This window comes from Falco naumanni, chromosome 1 (genome assembly GCF_017639655.2).
Source record: "Falco naumanni isolate bFalNau1 chromosome 1, bFalNau1.pat, whole genome shotgun sequence".
Classification (NCBI taxonomy): Eukaryota; Metazoa; Chordata; class Aves; order Falconiformes; family Falconidae; genus Falco; species Falco naumanni.
This window is the reverse complement of record NC_054054.1, coordinates 16,090,653-16,109,909: the sequence shown is the minus strand read 5'-3', so window position 1 is coordinate 16,109,909 and position 19,257 is coordinate 16,090,653. Positions and strand designations below refer to the sequence as shown.

The following is a 19,257-nucleotide window of genomic DNA, read 5'->3' as shown; positions in this document are numbered from 1 at the left end:
CTGTGCCTCAGCAAGTTACTACTGTGAGAAGTATGTGCAGGGAAGTAAAAAGCAGTGAGAATCAGCAAGAAGAGGAAAGCAGCAAAACTTAAGAATTAACAGTTCAGAAAATAACACTATTTTAAACACATAGATGTTTCATCTCCCTCCAAGCTTATATAGAAATGGGAAGAGCAAAAGTTTAAAACATTTTTATAAAGAGATAAGGTATTTAATGGCTTTTTAGCAAGTACAGAAGTTAGAAAATTAAATAATATTAATTTTAATGCCTCATAGGCTATACGTAAACCTCTCTACCCTCAGTCTCTAACTGTGCCACCCTCTTAGCCATGCACTTTAGAAATTTATTCCAGTCATTCACCAACTCAGAGATTTCACATTAAATATTGACTTTTTCTGTCAAAATTTGCAAATTTCACGCAGATATTGCTTTTAAAATAAAGGCTTTTACTTCCTTCTACTTCAGTCAAACAGACTGAAATAAAAACCACGGTTATTACGTGTCATAGTAAAATCCTTCCATCCAAAGCAAATTAATGTAGAAATCCTCTACGTGGATTTATTGTCAGCCACTATGAAGTAGCAGATGCTGCATCGACTTTTTCCAGAACTGCCAGGTAACATTATTTTAAAGAAACACTGCAAAAGTGCATTTCATTTACTTCATGATGGCCCCTCCAATCTCCACCTCACAATTCCTGGGAAACACAAATACTGATTCTTTACTAACATTAAACTTGTAAAAAAAATCAGCCAAAGGAAAGTGAAACTTTAGCCCACTGAATTCAGTTAAATTAAAAAAAATAGTCTTCATTTGACAGAATTCCTAAAAAAAAAAGTCTTCGACAAAATTCCCTTCCTGCAAAGTGAGATTATATTTCCCTATTTTGAGTGGTTTGAAGCTTCAGCATTCCATTGGATTAAAATCCAAGAAACATTTTTCATCAAGTTGCAAGATTACTTATTCTGTCAAGAGTGTTTTAAACAACTTCTATTACATCCACAGTCAAAAAATTGATAGTGGTTTTCTGACAGATTTGCCATGAGAAGATTTTCTAATTACTCAATACTTTGTTATTACAATACACTCACACACAAAAAAGACCTATTGATATCATTAGGTTACAATGTCTATTTGTTACTAAAATCCATTCCACATTGGAAGAAAGATGGCAAGAGAGGGAGAAGAAAAAGCAAGTGAAAATTCAGTCATTTTGCTAGTATTTATAACAGCCCATACTATCACTCTGAATAGGGTCACAACACTATTAAAACAGAGAGTTAGCATTTATCATTACATTGACAGAATTTTAGAATTACCGAAATGTTACACTCATCTCTCAGTAGAAACTATATTATCACCAGGAACCCAAGAACATTTCTTAACTAAAGCACTTACACAAAATATTAGATAAAAGAAATTAAAAGCTTTGGACGCTCTTAATCCTTTTAAGGTAGAAAGATGGCAAAGAGAGTGCACATGTAAGCAGGTAAGTTTATCCCTCAGCTCCTACGTACAGCTTTGTTAAACTAAGACCTTGCCCAAAGATGCATTCATTTACTTACCTAGCACGTTAGCATTACTGATGGTAGGAAGGAAAAAGCCACACACACAAAAAGTATGCTAAACTTAGACTGAAATCACAGGAGGCATTTCCCAGGCTATCTTAATACAACACAACAGTAGGAGCAAAACAAACGTAAATCAAATCCCATCAAGGAGGTGATGAAGAAGGGTCACTGTGAATTAGAGGAAAGCAGACATCAAGTACTTGCTAAAGAAGTGATGCAGAACAAGTGATTTGCAACCAGCAATTTTATAATCACAGTTGTACTTCAAGCATATCTATGCACTAGTGAAAACATGCAGGTATTTTTGAAAAGTAATGTCTCAGAACACAGATTTTGACCTGAGAATTTAGTTTTTAAAATAGTTGGAAATGCGTTCAAGAGTTTGGAGATTTGAAGTGTAACCTAATAAATAAAATTCTAAGAACTCTCACTCAGATTTAGCCATCAAAGAATATAGTCTAGCGGAAAAGTGGAAAACCTGTTTAAATTATACATTCTACTAAAAAATATTAGATTTGCTGTTATTTTGAGGATACAAGTTCTGAAAACGAATCTATGTATTTTACAAAATACACAAACTCAAGCATACATATACTAAAGAATGCTACCAACAGAAGTCACTTTTCTCACTGAAACCTGGTAATACACTATTAGAATAAGAATTTCCTTGTTAATATTCCATTTCACAGAAAAACTGCACTTTCTATTATAGGAAATAGCAATTAAAAGATAACTTTTATAGAAAAAAACCTTGTAACTTGTTCTCTGCCAACTGAGGACAGTTTATACACAAGGTCCTCTCACAAACATTCAGGTGTCATACACAAAATGTGTAGCCCTTTGCTAAAAACAAGATTTTTCAAGTATGCTAGTCAGACTAAAAATGGCTCACAGTACAAGGGAAGGATGAATCAGCTAAAGCATGTTGAGATTAATTATATATGGCTATATAAAACACTGAGCAAAAACTAAGGTCACAAAGAGTCTCTAACTTCAGACTCATCCCTAACGAAGTCAATTTACACAAGAGGTATTAATATTTATTTCTCATGTCACACCTGACAAGGCTTTTTAGTTTCAGTCCCAAGCCAATTTTGAACTTTACATAACCCTTTTTTTCCATCATACAAAAGAGGAAGTGTTGTAATTCCTACCAGCGTACTAACACACATTCATAGTTGGGTCTGCATGTGAAAGCACTGGACACTAGCTTTCCCCTTCATCCTTGCCCAGTACTTCGAGCAACAAAGAGTTTTTGTTCAGAGCAATGAGAGTTTCAGCAATATATCCTGTTGCCAGGATCTGTATCAATTCCCACTGGCTCTGAAGAAAAGGAGGAAACACAGAGATTACAATTTTGGAAAGATTTTGGGACAAGATTCTATGAAAAACATAGATCCACTTCTAACTATCAAGCAAACAAGCCAGAAGACAGGCATATTTTGCCTCTGATGACATGTGATTTCACAGGAATTTTACCAATAAACTTAGCTATAGATGAAGGGGGAATAAATGAAACACAAAGCACATGAAAAGATTCAGAAGTCATTTCAGATATAGGCTGCAGACTTGACAGCAGTGAAACACTGGGGAGTCATATTTAGCAGAAATATCCAAGGCCCTATTTCTCAAGAGTTTTTCCATTGTCCAGAAAACATACTACATGTATTAGCATTTGCATCCAAACACTTGAGAACAACCAGACCAGGCACACATCTCATTTCCTTAGCTTACCAGTTGACTTTTTTAATCATAATTTATCTTTTGTAACTACAAGAGTAAGTAGAAAATGGTTTGTACGTGACAGCAACATTCTCCATAGGACAGTACCATGAACTATCCTGTTCCCTCTCTTCAGGGAGGCTTTCGATAAACAATGCCCTCCACTCCCAACCATCAAGTGAAGATCCTGGTGACAGAGTTAATGCAATGAAAGCTGCTTTTACTACTTAGCTAAGACTCCTTATTTAAACAAGATGGATAAACTGAAGTTTTCAATTTCAGGTAAGCATTTAGGCACTACCAGACTTGCATCTACCATCCAACAGATGAAGAAAGAAGGTCTAGTATGTGACACATGGATCTTTCCCACAGTGTGAGCATGAAGTAGAAATATTGGAGGCCTAGCTATTAATAGGTTTGGAGTGCCTCTTCGTTCTGGAAGCCTGCTGAGTTCTGGTATGATAAAAATCCCTGCAGATTTTTTTGCCACTAATATGCAAGCAGTGGAGTAGTTTTGCATACCTTGACTCAGCAATACTTACACAAGGAATGCATTAGACTAAGGAGAATTAAAGAGAACTAGAGCAAACAAAGAAATGTAGCGGGATGGCACTGAGCTCTGGCTGTTCTCTCTTCAGCCAGAAGTAGCTCAGTACAAATCCAAATAGCTGTGAGTCCATCCTTTCTTTCTGTAGTGTGTATGGGAGTAAAGAATGAAAAAACCCTCACTCTAACAGTTCAGATGTCCAACACAATTTCAAAACATCCCCCTCCTCCCATCCCTCCAAGATACAACTGAACATGGAGTTTATAAAGTACACTGCTCTTCTACTTGTTCTCACTAGAAAACTACATTCATTAATGTAGGTAATCAGAGACTGAAGGGTTTAATTATTGTTATCTGGCCTTATAGACTCCATTTGGCTACTCGTATTTTAATAGTTCTAGCACTAGAGCTGCTTTTTTTTTAAGCAGCAATCAGGCTGATTTTTCAGACAGACTCTCCCCCCACATTTGACAACTTATACTGGTGTTTTACCTCCAAAAACTCCATATAAAACTTACTTTTTACTAAAGACTGGGACAGGGACTTCTTGAAAGCCTCAGATAAGACTAAGAAAGTTGCTGAAGTCCTAATCATTTTTAGAGGTCCACAATGTCTCAGTGCTTCTGGTAATTTCCTGTTCATGTCTTTCAATTTGTATTGGAACAAACAAAATATTTGTTAAGCCTTTTTTTATTTCCATTAATATATGTGTAGTGTCAATCATACTTTGTTACACAGGTCTTAAATGAAGATGAAAAACTTCCTAAAAGAAAAGATAAAAGTGTTCATCCATCGAATCTGCCCTTCTTTTCAGGAAGATTTTGGCAAAAAAAAAAAGTTTGCTACATAACATTATGACCAGTGAACACTCCTAATATTAGCATTTATTTCATATCTCCCGTATATTAAGATGCATATACATGGACGATGGAGTTACTGTGATTGTAAATAAAGTTCCAAAATAAACATTCAAGGAATAGAAACTTTCACCTCACATGGATTACTGCCAAAATAAGTAAGCCACGATAGTTACTTTGAAAATTTCAGTGAAGTACCTGCAATTCATACAAAGTAGCATCAACCACCTTCATTCCCCTACTTATTGTAACACTGTTCTAAATTTTGTATATTTAGTGACACATATATGGGAGGAAAAAGAAGCTGTTTAAATATAAGTATCATCAATACATTTTCTAAAGTCAGATATTTGAGAAGTAGAAGATAGGAAAAAAATGATGTGCAAAAGATGAAAAGTGCTGAAATAAATCAAAATGCATTCATGTGTGAAAACGAAGCAAATCTGTATAATAATTACTAGTTCAAAGAGTATTTGAAGCCCTCTCAGATCTTAAAAACTTCTCAGAATATCACCCTAGCATCTTGGACTGCACCTTCTCTCATGGGCTTCTTGATAATGTGTGACAGAAGACAATTACAAGGTTCTCACACATCCAATTATGTATGTCACTCCAAAAGCAAAAGCAAATCCCCTTCAGAAAAGGAAGATCAGTGCTTGAACTAGAATCGTGTTCTTAAGCAGGCATCAGACTTCAAGGTAATAACAAATCCACTGTCTATATCAACAGCCATTCTGATACTGAAATTGCAGGAAACATTATTGTTTCTGTATTAAAGCAAAGGAGGACAAAATACAGAGCTTTGTGAAACAGATTTAATAATTTTTTTCATCATCTTCCTCTTAGACTTCACCAGCTTACAATATCAATTTTACCGTATTTATACTTTAAGTAAGAATATGTAAGTATTATATATTATAAAATTTACAAGTATGCATTAACATAAATATTACAAATGTGCTCTAATACATTATTTTTTATTTTACCCTAATCTGCTGTACCATAGCTTGCATGGGTACCTGAAAAGGACAGATTTCCCTGCTTAACCCTTCAGCTCCAGGCAAGTGGAGAGAATAGTTTTCCCTTTGAGACAGAAAAAAATCAGCCAGAATAAGAACTGGCCAGAATACTTAAGTCTACCAGGAATCTTCACTGTGCCGTGTTTCCTCCTACGCTCATATAACTGTGTTATAAAGATTTTGTTTCCAGAGATGTTTTCTTGAGTCAGACGTCAAGTATAGCAGTGTGTTCTCTTTGCTAAGAAAGTCATAACACTGTCCAATTTCTAGAATTATTTTCAAATAGCCCATCTAAAATTAGAAGTGTAGAGGCAGGCTGGGGTTATAAAGAACATTTTTTTATCTTTCCCATTCTTTCTCTGTAATACACAATCATCAAAGTCCTGAAGTTTCATGGACTAGCACTCTTTAAATGGATACAGGTCCTGAGGATGGTTTTGTGACAGTGTTTGGGAAAAGGACACAGGGAACATTCTTGTGAACTATGCTGGACATAAAGCATATGAGATTGTCAATACCAGTTGGCGACTGGATAATGTCAGCCATGCTGCCCCTTCCAGTCCTGTATTTCAACAGGCTGTTTACTTCTGCTGTTCCTAAAGTGATTATATAAAGGATTCTAGCCAACAGTTACTTTTAAATGTACCTTGGTTGGATTACCATTCGCAGTTGTAATATGATTGCAGGAAAGAACTTCTGTCTAAACACATCTGAAAACTGCCCCAGTTTCTAGGAAAACCTAGTAACCAAATATTCAGAATGTTTTTGTTTATAGCACAGTATGTGCTAGAAATATAATTCACAGTTTAGAAATATATAGAAATTAGATTTTAGGAGTATATTAGTAGAGCTAATCCAGAAAAGTCAGCCATACAGTCATGATGGCTCAGTTTAGGCTGAGTAGAACCCCAACTGCTCAGTAAAAGCCTTTCATCAAAGTCACTCTTCATTTCTGCAGGAAAAGGAGAAACAAAAATCTGAAACTTGGTAATAAAGCAAACATGTCAGAGGGAAAAATACTTATTTTCAATACTTTTTCTTACTGTCTCACACATGCGGAGGGCCTACAAGAAAAGAAAGAATGGGAAAACCCATTGATTCTCTACTATCCCCAACAGAAATCTGGTAAAAAAACCACTATTACCAACAGCACACGTTATATTCTAGTTCTCTTTGCAATAGGAACAATACTTCCCACCTCAAAAAGCATTACACACATAACTTGGTAAGAATACATCTATCCACCCAAGAGCAACTAGATATGATGTCAGTCTGCAGCCTGATCAGATGTAGACCACCTCCAGGTCCATAGGTTACACAACTCAAAGCTAGCTGGTATCAGATATCTGTCTGCCTTACATCCACGTGGGCATCTTCTAAGTATCTGTATTTTTGGGTCCCTTGCAAAACATAGGGAGAATAAAGCAAACACTCTTTAACTAGAATCCATCTCCACATTTAGCTATGATTGAATCTCTTCTGTTCAATTTTACTCAGGTTTAAATCAACCAGACCCTTGATTTCTTTAAAAGGTCAACAGCAAGTTTTCCACATGCAAGAAAATGGCACCTTCAGAAAGCATTTACAAAGAGGATTCTGGTTGTCTGGTACTCATCTTTTTTTTCTCCTTTTTTTTTAACTAACCTATTTTCCAATAATTTTATCCAGACTGGAATTCCCTAACTAAATACTAGTTGAGTTGGAGGTTAGAGATAAGAAGAACAAAGCCAAGAAATGTCGAACTTACTAGCCTAAAAATCCAACTTGCTGTTTAGTTTACGAGTTATGTTCTACTGTTTTTGCTTTCTTCTGAAATACTTTAGTTTCTTCAAACAGCCTTCCATGATTGCAGAGATACCCTGTGCCATGTATCACTAAATAAAAGACCAAATAAATAGGAAGAAAATAAATATTTAAGAACATGACATAGATAGCATATTTGCACAAAAGAAGAAAATTGTTGACTTTGTAAACAAGAGAAGTGCCCCAAGAACGCTGACTTTCACTGCCAACACTGAAAACAGTATCACTCCTTTTCTATGCAAAGCTTCCAGACTTCAAGCCACAGACAGGGTCATTGTTCCATTTAAGTGCTGGGAAGCATTTTGCTTTTAAAAGCTGGCTGTGTTCCTATTACTTCAACATTACTTTCCTTTCAGAGTCTTCAGACTACTGTGTTTAAAAGTCCATTGCAAAATAATCAGCTAGCAATATTTTAAACATCAGAAATGAATATTCCATTTCCTCTCTCTGACCAACTGTTTTATGTTTCCTGCCATTAATTTATTATAGAAGAGAATGCCATTTTTCTTAATAACTGGTATGAATCTAGAAGAAAAGTTCATATTTTTGCTTCAGTAGACTTCAGACACACTGATGATCTAATTACGTCTAACCAAGCAGCTACTATAACAGATCTATCAACCTGACAATCTGAAGTTAAATCTTGACTAGAAAATCTGCTTGAAGACTGTATTATGAAGAGGAATGGAGAAAATTTGACCTTGAAACCCTTTCATATGTGGTTGGTAAGTAGCTTTACACTGTAAGGCGTTAACACGCTTCTTAAAGAAAAGTCTGCATGTTTAAATGTGAGAATGCAAGAACTGTTTTATTGAAGTAACACAGGGTAATATAGTTAGAGGAAAAAAATTTCCAAGATCTCACAGTAATGAGGAACCTGTGACACAAATCCTAATCTGGCATATGACAGCTGCAGAACGAATTAAAAAGATTTTTACCAGACTAATTATCTGTTAATGGCCAGGCTCAGCAGGACATAACAAATTCCCAAGGTTTAGTTTCCAAGTCATGTGATTCGATCTTTAGCATGGCAGATGGCAGACAATGACTGCATACTACTCTTTTATTCCAAGAGCTACACACACCGTTTCTGTAGCCCAGCACTGAAATTACTGTAATCATACACCAACAAAAATACGACGTTACCACTGATGACACCACTATTTTCTCAGTGATTGTTTCCCACACTGTGTGGCATGTCATTTTTATTAAGTGCTGTCAGCTCTTGGTGTGCACAGACAAAAATTGAAAACCCAGTAGGATTTATCCTCTCTATACATTCACAAAGACTCCAGCAAGTTGGGTATCACTTTTAACAAGACACACATGCTTGCCTGTAGCTAAAATATTAGCAATTTTTTTTTTCAGTCACTATGCTTTAATTTAAAAGTGCTGACTTCACATCACGGTCTGATTTTGTGTTCATTTTTAGAAAGACTGTTATTTTAACATCCCACTTCACCAACCTGTTAGTTTGATGGCAGTGCGTATTACTAATTACGTATCTAAAGCTTACCTCACTGAAAAAGATTCAATTCACACCCAGTGGACCCCAGCCATTCCCTTCCCAGTAACGTTACACCACATTCCCAAAGCTACAATTATGTACACCTGCAGGGAGGAAAGAGATATACCATCTCTATTTTATCTGTACTATATTTTGGGTTATGGATCTCCAGAAAGTAAGAGTAATACACAGGGGTGTTTTTTCCCACCCCCAAAAATTCTGAAGACCTTTGCTCCAGAGAGCCAAGTTTTTCAGTCCTAGACTGTGACTATTTCACATGGCATGACCTTTTTGCAACAAAGCTGAAAAGCTTCCTCAGCCTTATTGTTCACTTCCAGTTTAAGACACTGTTCTGAGATGACTCACTAGATGTTCAAGGTTCTGTTTCTTTTTTAATACTTTTTCTGTAGCATCTTAAGCATCATAATTTTATTACTTTTAAACAAAATCCTTACCATTTCGCATTTTCTTTTTGCCTCAAAACAGTAATTGAACTGCTAACATGGTCCTCCAACAACAGTGATAAAAATCGTAAATACTTCGTAGGGTAAATCCTAAACCCACACATTATCTGCCTGTAGCCTTTGCACCGCTACAAGTAATAAAAATGCTTTAGAAGGTGTTCCAGGACAAGATTTGTTGCTGGAAAAAGATCTCTGTGTTTTCATACTTAGGGTATTTTTCAGATCTATGCATCTATGACAGGGCACAGTTAATTTCAGGTTAGCTTCAGATAACAATTCCTTCCATAAATAACTACAGATGGGAATATTTCTATGTCCATGGACAGAGGCCAAAATTATCTCCTCTGCTTAGGTACACTATTTCCTCCTTTCTTCTAGTAATAAATAACCGTGGCTTCCAGTTCTGACCAGACCAACTGAAAGTCTGAACAAAAATATCATGTAGCAGTGTTCATGGATGAATTCATTTCCTGTCATACTGACTTCCTCAAGATTAGGGCCACTTTAATTCTTTTGTTTTCCTTAGAATTGCAAGACTTATCCCACACTGATTAGACAGACATCTCTCCACAGCTGTTCTCTGAAACAATTCTAGCCTCTACTACAAGCCCAGCTTCCCCTAAATCACTTTTCATTGATGTTTGCTAGCACTGGGATAAAACAATCCAACTGCAAAACCTCCTGTATGAATTCTCTGTGGGATGCCGGTGTTTATACATGCACATGTTTATGTTAATTTGCATTCATATTTTTGTTATTTTATCTCTAGCTCAACAGCTCTTCCAAAGTTGAAGATAGCCTTTAGTTACTGAAAACACTCAAAAACAGTTTTCAGAAACCTCAGAGACTGTTAGACCCCAATTATGTACTCCAACAAAAATCACCTGTTCAGTAATCTTAATTTGACAGTGACTACTTGACTGGATCTGATTAAGTAGAAGCCTATTATTTATTTTCCTATACACAGGGAAAACACAGAAGTCATTGCCTTTTTCTTTGCTGCTAGCTTTTTTTATCCATCCCCCTGAAAACTTGTTGGTCATCTTTCTCTAATCTAAGCAATCCCATTTCCTTCAATCTTTCTTCATGTAACATGTTTTCTTAGTTCTTTTAACTCTTCCCTGCATTTTCCATAACAAAGCTGTCTCTTGCTGCTATCATTGCATTGAGTGAGCCAGAGCAGAATGGCCACCTGACACATACATCAGAAACAGGATGATCCACTGTAATTTCTTTAGGGAATTTGGCTTTCCTCTCCTATGCACAACATTGACATCATTAATTCATCTTCAGCTGTGATCCTTTACCACTTCAACCAGAACTACTTGCCATTTCCTATCTGCATTGCTAATAACCAGTGAGTCTAAGATTACTCAACCTGCTTGATCCTAAGCTATTTCTGCAGTTTGTCAAGATTATTCTAATTTTCAGTTGTCCAGCTTTCCTGTAGCTCATGTTTGGTGTGTTCTTTGTATTTAAGCTTATCCTCCATTCCACCTTCCAGGTCATTTACAGTGACTAGTATAGACAAATTCATTGACCCCTACTCAATATAAAATTCCAGTTTGGCAGTGAATCATCAATAATCATTCAGAACAGTATGCCAACTGTGTATCCAGTAAGTAGTGCATTTTTTTCCCACACCATGCTTCCCTAGCTGTCTGATGTGAAAAGAAAATGTCAAAAAGCTTACTTCAGATATAAAGAAGTAGCCGCTACTGGTTTCTTCCTCTTGTCTCTCTCCCCAAGCAAGTAATTTTCATAACTATTGTTAAAATATTGTTAAAAGAGCAACAACGACAAAAAAACCCAACACACACACACCCCCCAAAACCCCACATCATACGGTCTGTTGAAGCATTTTGTGTCCTGATCTCAACCCTGAACAGCAGGCCCCCTGAACAGTCAGATGCTATGTCAGAGCCCTTCTAGCCTATAACACACATAAAGGGAACCGCACCAAATAATGTGGAACTTCTCAGCTCCAGGTAATAGAGATATTCCACTGCTACATATTTGTGAAAGGGGAAGATGATCCAGCCAACCATCAGCAAGTGATTCACAATATTGCTTCCTCAAATTTTTTTCTTCCCTGTAAGAGTCAGAGTGAATCTTATTTAGCTCAACCTTAGGACACTCAACTCATTGAATGAATGTCAGTTGTAGGACCATTAGACTCTTACAGGACTGCTCTATACTCTTTTTCAGGGCTTCCCTATATCTTGCAAAGTAATCTTTAGTTCTTTCCCACTGTCTTTGTCTCACATCCATCCAGTGAATAAGAAACGTGGCTCTTAACAACATCTAGTATGAGCTTTTCTTCTCCTCCTCTGTACTGCAAGTGTGTATCTTTTCTGATTTAATTACCCAGGCCACTTAGTTCCTATTCCCTTGGAAGGTCTCTCTCTTGGAAGTTCTATTCTCTCTTTTTTAAAGACAATCTAAATACTACTTCTGGTTGCATCTCCATCAGTATGTTTTACTGTTTCCCACACAATATTAGTTCAGGGACTCACATCAGCTAAAAAAGCCCCAAACAAAAAAAACCCACCCCCAAAAAACCCAAACCAACAATATATATGCCTCTTGCATGATATTCCACTCTTATGTCACAGCACTATCCACTGCTGCATCGAGGCATCTCAGAGGTAATGTTCCAGTTTGCATTCTCTCATATGGCATTCTCATACTCTGCCGATATATTATTGGTCTTATATGTACGTGTATTGCTCTTATAAAGCAATATACAAACTGTAATGACTTCCTGTGCCGCTGCCCCAACCCCCCCCCCCCCCCCCCCCCCAAGTAGAGTTAGCTCTCATTTCTGTATTTTGTCACACAAGAAGGTTAACGTGATTTTTGCTGAGGACATCAACCACAATTATGGCAAGTCCTTCTGTCCAACACACCTGATCTTTTAGTAGTTGCATTGTCAATCATATCTGTAGTGTCAAATCACCAAGTAGCCTGCTGCAGGTTATTTGGCAAATTTTAAGCCTTGAAGCTAGGTGACGAAAGACTCCTGCCCCACAAATGTCATACTTCTGTGGGGTTTGCAATGCAGAGAATCATTCCCTTTGCAGCTGCCACTGACATTCCTCATAACGTATATAAGCCTTTTTAAGAGTTGTGAGAAATGCAAGGGCTTAAGGAATTTTCCCCCTCGTACTTGCAGGTCAATGCAACGTTTCAGCTTAAAGTGCTGTTTTAATTTTCAACAGAACTAGAACTGCAAAAATGTTGGAGCTTTCTATGTTCTTGCAAAATTGCCTGTAGCAGAAATTAAAATCTACGCTACTTGCAATACATTTGTGAAAGTATGTATACTAGGTTAGAGCCTGAGACATAATCTGTCAGTGGAAAATAAAAAGTTACAGACAGGAGACCATAGTAAGTCTGATGAATACTTCCAAATGTAATATCTGTTTTCTTCAGTTACCCATTTACTTCTAATTAGCACCTTATGAAACACTTTGTCAACAGAAAATTAGGGAGCTTCTGGTTTCACAGATAGCCACCAAACACACCTGTGGCCCATCAAAAAAATATCTTTAAAAATAAGGGTTATCTGAGGGATGTTCTCACTGTTTTGGGAATGGAGTATAAAAAGGTGTCTCATCCACCTTTTCAATCCTGTTAGGGATATTAATTCATGAAACTGCAACACAATGCAAGCTTAAAAAGTTGCTGTCTTCCAGGAATTAAGATGTAATTTATTTTGTGTGTTAAATAATACATGCTTCAGAGTTCTGCATGGCTTTTTGTGAGTTTCTCACAGAAAATTCCCCTCTACACTCCATCCCACCAAATTATATTCCTTTAGGCAATTAGTCCAGGTAATTTACCATTAAGTTGCTGCCCTACACTTTGCAATGACTGAAGCTTGAAGTTTGTTTAGCAAGACAGAAACTGTCCATTCTCTTCTGAAATAATGAAGGGTTAACTTCCCAACTGGAGAAGTTTCAGTCTGACTGTCCTTGCTTCACAGTGGGATAGTGACAGATTCCAGGGAAAATGCAGCCAAGTAAGGGAAACACTTTGGTCAAACGAATGTATTAGGCAAACCTCAATGTCAGAAGCACCAAGACTGGAATAACAGAAGCCTGCACTGCAAAGTTGAAGCTAGTTACTTTTACAGGAATATTTTTCCTCGCATAGAAACCATCACAAGTGTCTTGGGAGGTAAAAAAGTTGGTTTCTCAACAGCTTGAAAGTGAAAAGCACCCTTGCACCAACGTAGTCAAAAAAAATTTCTGTACTTGAGGCTACAAAGCACTAAAATGCTAAGATACAGCACCCATATTGAAACTGAAGATAAAAGGAAACCAGTAAAATGTTATAAAATCTTACAATTAAAAGCTAGATAATTGTCCGTCTTCATACACAGTAACCAAAGAAAATATCTGACATGGATGTTATTCTCTGTTACTATTATCATCAAGGTGTTGCTACAGTCAAGATTAATGAAATCATAAGAGTAAATAACTATTTTAAGGACATTTTTCTGTTATACTGCTCAAAATTAAAAAGATTTCTTCATATCTCACTGGTTTCATGATTATATCTTACACATGTTAAATAGTTCTATTGGAAAACAGAATGACCCCATAAGTTAACAGCACAACACATTCCCTAATAAAAGGGCCCAAATTTTATACATGCATGTTTTAAACACCTGAATTTCAGCATCAATTCTGTATTAAACACAAAATGCAATGTAAACCCATTCTCTCACAAAAAAACTTGCAAAAATTATGTATTTCCTCAGAGATAAAAATATGAAGGAGCAGGGAAAAGGAAAAAACAAACCCCTGAGAGACACAAAAGCTACATTTATAGGAACATAGACATTTACAAAATGCCGCCTTTTTTTTTTTTTTAATGGTTGCCTTTCAAGCTGTGCCAACACTACAACGAACATAAAAGATCTGCTTCCCTAGCAGATTTAGAAGAATAAGCAATTACTACATTAGAGAAAATAGGCTCAGAAATTTCCACCAATTGGTAATTGGCAGGAAAGCAACTCTTTTATTTGCCAAACCCCACAAAGCCCTTGGGCACCAACCTCTATATATACACCAGCAATAAACAAAAAAAGAAAAAAAAAAATCCCTACTGCCTCACACTGGGGTCAGCCCCTCATTTTGGAGAAAAAGAAACAAACAAAAAAATCCAGACCAAAGTCTCTATCCCCCTAGATAAGCTGGAGAGGGCTTTTACTATCAGGGTGTTCAAAGCCACAGGTTTTCTGTCTGGGGCACTATATCCCATGATCACTCAATTCACATTTACACTATGGTTGTGCAAGCAAAGGCTCCTTCCAAAAGTCAATGGAAAAGCAAAAAGCCCTTCTTCCAGATGGGAGATCTCCACATTTATGCACCAACTGGGGATTTCTTAATCCTGCTTGAGAACACCTACATTGGCAGTCCAAGTTTGATTATTGCCTTTACCACAGAAGGGCAGAAGAAGGTACTGAAGCAATTAGAAATCTTATACTTATTTTGAAGCATTACCAGTAACTGGTCATTCTCACTGAGGACTAAAGACAGCCATCATCCACCACGGGTGACAGTAACACGCAAGAAATACATGTGAGATGTAATGTTAATTAATTTTATTGAACTCTGATGTACTACTGCATCTTCCACACAAGCGCAGACCAGTGAGTTTCTACTATATCCATAACGCAATAGAAGAGGTGAATCTGAACTGAGAATCCTGGTTTTTGCTGTTTCCTTTCCTGACCCTTTCCATCTACTTGCCTGAGAAGATTAAAATAATCTTATCTGAGACAATAACAGATGACTTCATGGGCAGAAAAGACTAATTACTGTATAATAAAAATTGTTATAAATATATTCAAAGCTATTTTGAGTTAAATTAAACATGACTAAATCACATTTTAGATGTTCCTAGAAAAAGAAGTTGTGTTAACAAATTTCATTAAAAAAATCAAACCTATTAGAAGAACTAAAGAGCACATTACAGTGCCACCAAATATTGAAAATCAAGAGTCTCAGTGATGCACTTGCCTCACTATATTTAATACCAAATAACAGAAAGTTCAAGTAATTATAAGAAGAGTATCCACAGCATACAGAATATAACCAGAGAGACAGACCTCATATCAAGACAATCTAAGTTCACCTGTTCTGCAATGGATTTGCTAGCATCTTTCAACATAAAAGGGTGCTTTTCAAGAAGTCTACAGGATCACAACCATTATAAAAAGCTTGACAATAAAAATTCCCACATGTTTGAACACAACTGAAACTTTTACAAGTAGTTCACGCAAATATATAGGTAGGGAGGCAGGTGTGCAAAAATACCTGTTGAATGAGCAACGATCATAATATTTAGTCAACAATACAACAGTACAAGTACCTGATACTGAATATGATCTACTTTATAGCCTGTGTTGTTCTGTATTACTAAAGTTGCAATGCTGTCAAAGTTCCACATCACTGTCAAATCAAAGCATCAAGCACCAAAGTCCTGTCCCATGAAGGGCTGAGTCATTAACTTGACCGACCAACAGCAAATCTATTCCTGACACTTCAACCTGTTGAAGCAGAACACTCTGTGGACCACTCCTTTGCATTTCTGTGTGAGAGTAACGACCTACTGCATCATTAATCCTGGCAGCATGTTTTCGCAGTGGTAAAACCAAAAGCAAAAACATATTGCGAATATATGATTACCCCCCAGAATTACTCACTTCAGATAAAATTCTTGACCTTAGATCATGTCAGTTACTACCCTCCAAAAAGACATTTCAGTCCTCTTGCTACTTAAATAGCAATCTGTGAAAGTGAAACGGAAGGAGGCAGCAATATCTTTCTTATACCACTCAGCACTACGTAGTAGTCTGATAACATGACTCTGCTTCTGAAAACACATTAGGCATTTTAACAAGTTTGCTTTTAAATAAACTGTATTACTTGAGACACTTTTTTTAGCAGTGCAATAAAGTATATGAAAAAGAGGTTTTCATATTTTTTTTTTACTTTGAATATAAAGTGGTCAACTTCTTTTGCGTTGCATAAAATTTTAAAATTCTGTAGATATTAATAATTTAATACAAACTTTTAAAGTTGTCATTTATTAACTGTCCTTATTCAGAAGCAGGTTAAAGTATATACAGTGACAAGAATACAATTTATGAAAACAAAGAAGCTTAGATTAACTCCTAATTATTAGGTGGTCACAGCAATTTATTCTCCTACCTGCTTTCCATCCAGCGTACAAAGTCTCTTGACTACACCTGAATCTAACTTAATGGCTTCTGTGATGTCAGTCAAGACCTGTTCGAAGGAGTGAGCAGTCTTCTTATTCAGTAGAATTCTCACAGCTTTCCGTGGTTTTACTCCACTCCTAATAACAGTCACTAACTTGGGTTTTATGAAATCTTTACTCTCCTTCACTTCACTCTTTGTGGATGTCAGAGACGTCAAGGATCGAGTAGACCCAGTCCTTATGTTCACACACCAGTTTGGATTGACATTCTTGGTGTAATCAACTTTGCGATACGGTTCATTGGATGCACATACATAACTTTCACCTGAAAAGAAGATGACATTTTCATAATTTAAAAGGGTTTAGCAACTATTTTTTGTAATTTAAAAAAAAAAAAAAAACCAACAAATTTTTCAGGACTGATTTTCCTGTATTTCAACAGCAGGCCATTTTAAATGGAGGACTGTAAATCATCAGAGTTTTCCACCCAAACAATACCACATAGAGTGGTTTCAACACATTTCAAAAGACCCCTAGTTAAGAAATGAAAATAAAAAAATAAAGGGTAATAAGGGGGTTGAAGATATTTCCCACTTCTTTTGGATCGTAAGTTCTGACTGCAGAGTCATTTTGCAAGTGCTTAAATTACTTGAGCTCACAATACATGACATTAAGAGCATTCTCCTACAGCAAATTTCCAGGTCCTTCTCTATATAATCCTCAAATATATACTTCAAGATGTATAAACACATACCTATGTTTAATAATGAGTTATTTTTAAAATGAGCAAGTTTTAACAGAATAAAATTCTAGCATCTCAAGATCCTTGTCCTGAAGGACATTTTAATTTACCAGGAGTTACTGCTTTTCTACAAAGGACACACTGTTGAAATATATTCACTTCAACATTTTTATTCTTTTTTAAAAACCACAAACACCTGTTGAGGCCACAAATGTGACCATGAAACTACAGGAATATGAAAGGACATCTATACTTCCCCATTTTATTTTCTTTCCCAATTCAAAGCCTGCACTGCTGATACTTCCCAAAGTCATGAAAGTCAGAGGACAAAAAATATTATCACAGGCTAGTAATACACACCTTTACATCAATTATTTTAAAGTGGCACCAGCCATGACGCAAACCTAAGGAATTTGTTAGCTTTCTCCATTCCTTGACATAATGCAAGGCTAGTGACTAACTGGGGCTTTTTTGTTTCCTTTTGGTTGGGTGAGTGTGGGGTTGTTTTTTTTTATTTTTACAAGAGGATATTTTTCTCTTAAAACTGCTGGGTTTTGTTTACCACAACTCTTTTAGTGTCTGACAGCAATATTCAAGATGCAGACCATAACAAAGGACATCTTTAACTCTGTGTTATTTCTGTAACCTACATCCTTGGGGTCACACAAAATGACATCCAAAGACTTTCTCGAAAAGGCAGAGTATTGCTGGAAGGATGAAAGCATTCCAAACCAATGGAACACACCAATTCTCCAGACAGAAAAGCCTTTCACTATTTTAGAACAGGTTAAACATTTTTTTTAAGATTAAAGCTACATGCTCAAGGTCACTGGTGAAACAAACTAAACTCACCTCCTATATATACAGCAAAAAGGGTAAAGCGTACACACACATCTGTTGAACAGTATTGTAGAAGGTATAAAATGTATACCTATATTTAAATAGACACTAGAAAATTTCTAAACGATGCTTTTACTTTCTGAACTTTCGTTTGGAGAGCTGATTTAGCTTAGAAATTGTGTAGCTTATTTTAAAAGCAAGATAGTAAACTACTTTCAACCCCCTGAAGAATTACTGTGATCTGAAAGACTTTTTCCTGTTTCTCTTCCCATACCAGTTACACTACTTTCTCATTTATCTTGTATTTCAACGTTCTTGAAAGTTTACTTACTGTATTTGAAAGAATTACACATTATCATGATTTAGCTTGGGAAAATGTGGCAGCCAGTTATGCCTCCACAAACATCACTGGGACTGTACTCCACAGAGGTACAAAGAAACAGTTTGGTGTGGGGTTTTATGGACACCACTGCCATGCCTGTATTCTTCCTCTTCACTCACCCCCATCATCATTCCCCCTCATATACACAGATCAAGTGGTGCACAAAACCATGACTCCTCTTTCCCCAAAGAATAAGCAAAGAAAAAAGATGTTTTCACCCATAACCTCCTTGAATGGCATTTCAACACAGCTGCACGCACACTAGCTCTAATCTACAGGTAGAGGAAAAAAAAACCCAAGCCCACACAGCTTAGGAAGAACCATAGTGGCCTAGAAGCTTATGCTGCCCCAGAACTACATGCTAAATGGCAAAAAGCCTGCAGGCAATCATAATTACTATTACCTGCTTTGAGCAAGACGTTGGACAAGATAACCTCAGAAGGTCCCTTCCAAACTAAATTACCCTATGATTCTAAATAGGTGGACAGCTCTCTCTTGACAGCTGTTCTCAGAGACCTTTCACTCATCTGTCCTGTTACTGTAAAATAGCAAGAGGTGTTAAA

At 36.5% G+C, this 19,257-nt stretch overlaps 1 protein-coding gene across 6 annotated transcripts in view; it reads right to left on the bottom strand.

The window, feature by feature from the left end:
* The window catches only part of DCLK2 (doublecortin like kinase 2), a 95,551-nt gene that overhangs the window by 65,284 nt on the left and 11,010 nt on the right, over positions 1–19,257 (bottom strand). For all 6 annotated transcript variants that reach the window (XR_005826134.1, XR_005826140.1, XM_040582438.1 and 3 more), the window contains exon 2: positions 16,721–17,055. Coding sequence is in view for 4 of the 6 variants with exons in the window: in XM_040582438.1 (XP_040438372.1) it covers positions 16,721–17,055 (335 nt within the window). In the remaining 2 variants the exon portion in view is untranslated. The remainder of the gene's footprint in view (positions 1–16,720; positions 17,056–19,257) is intronic.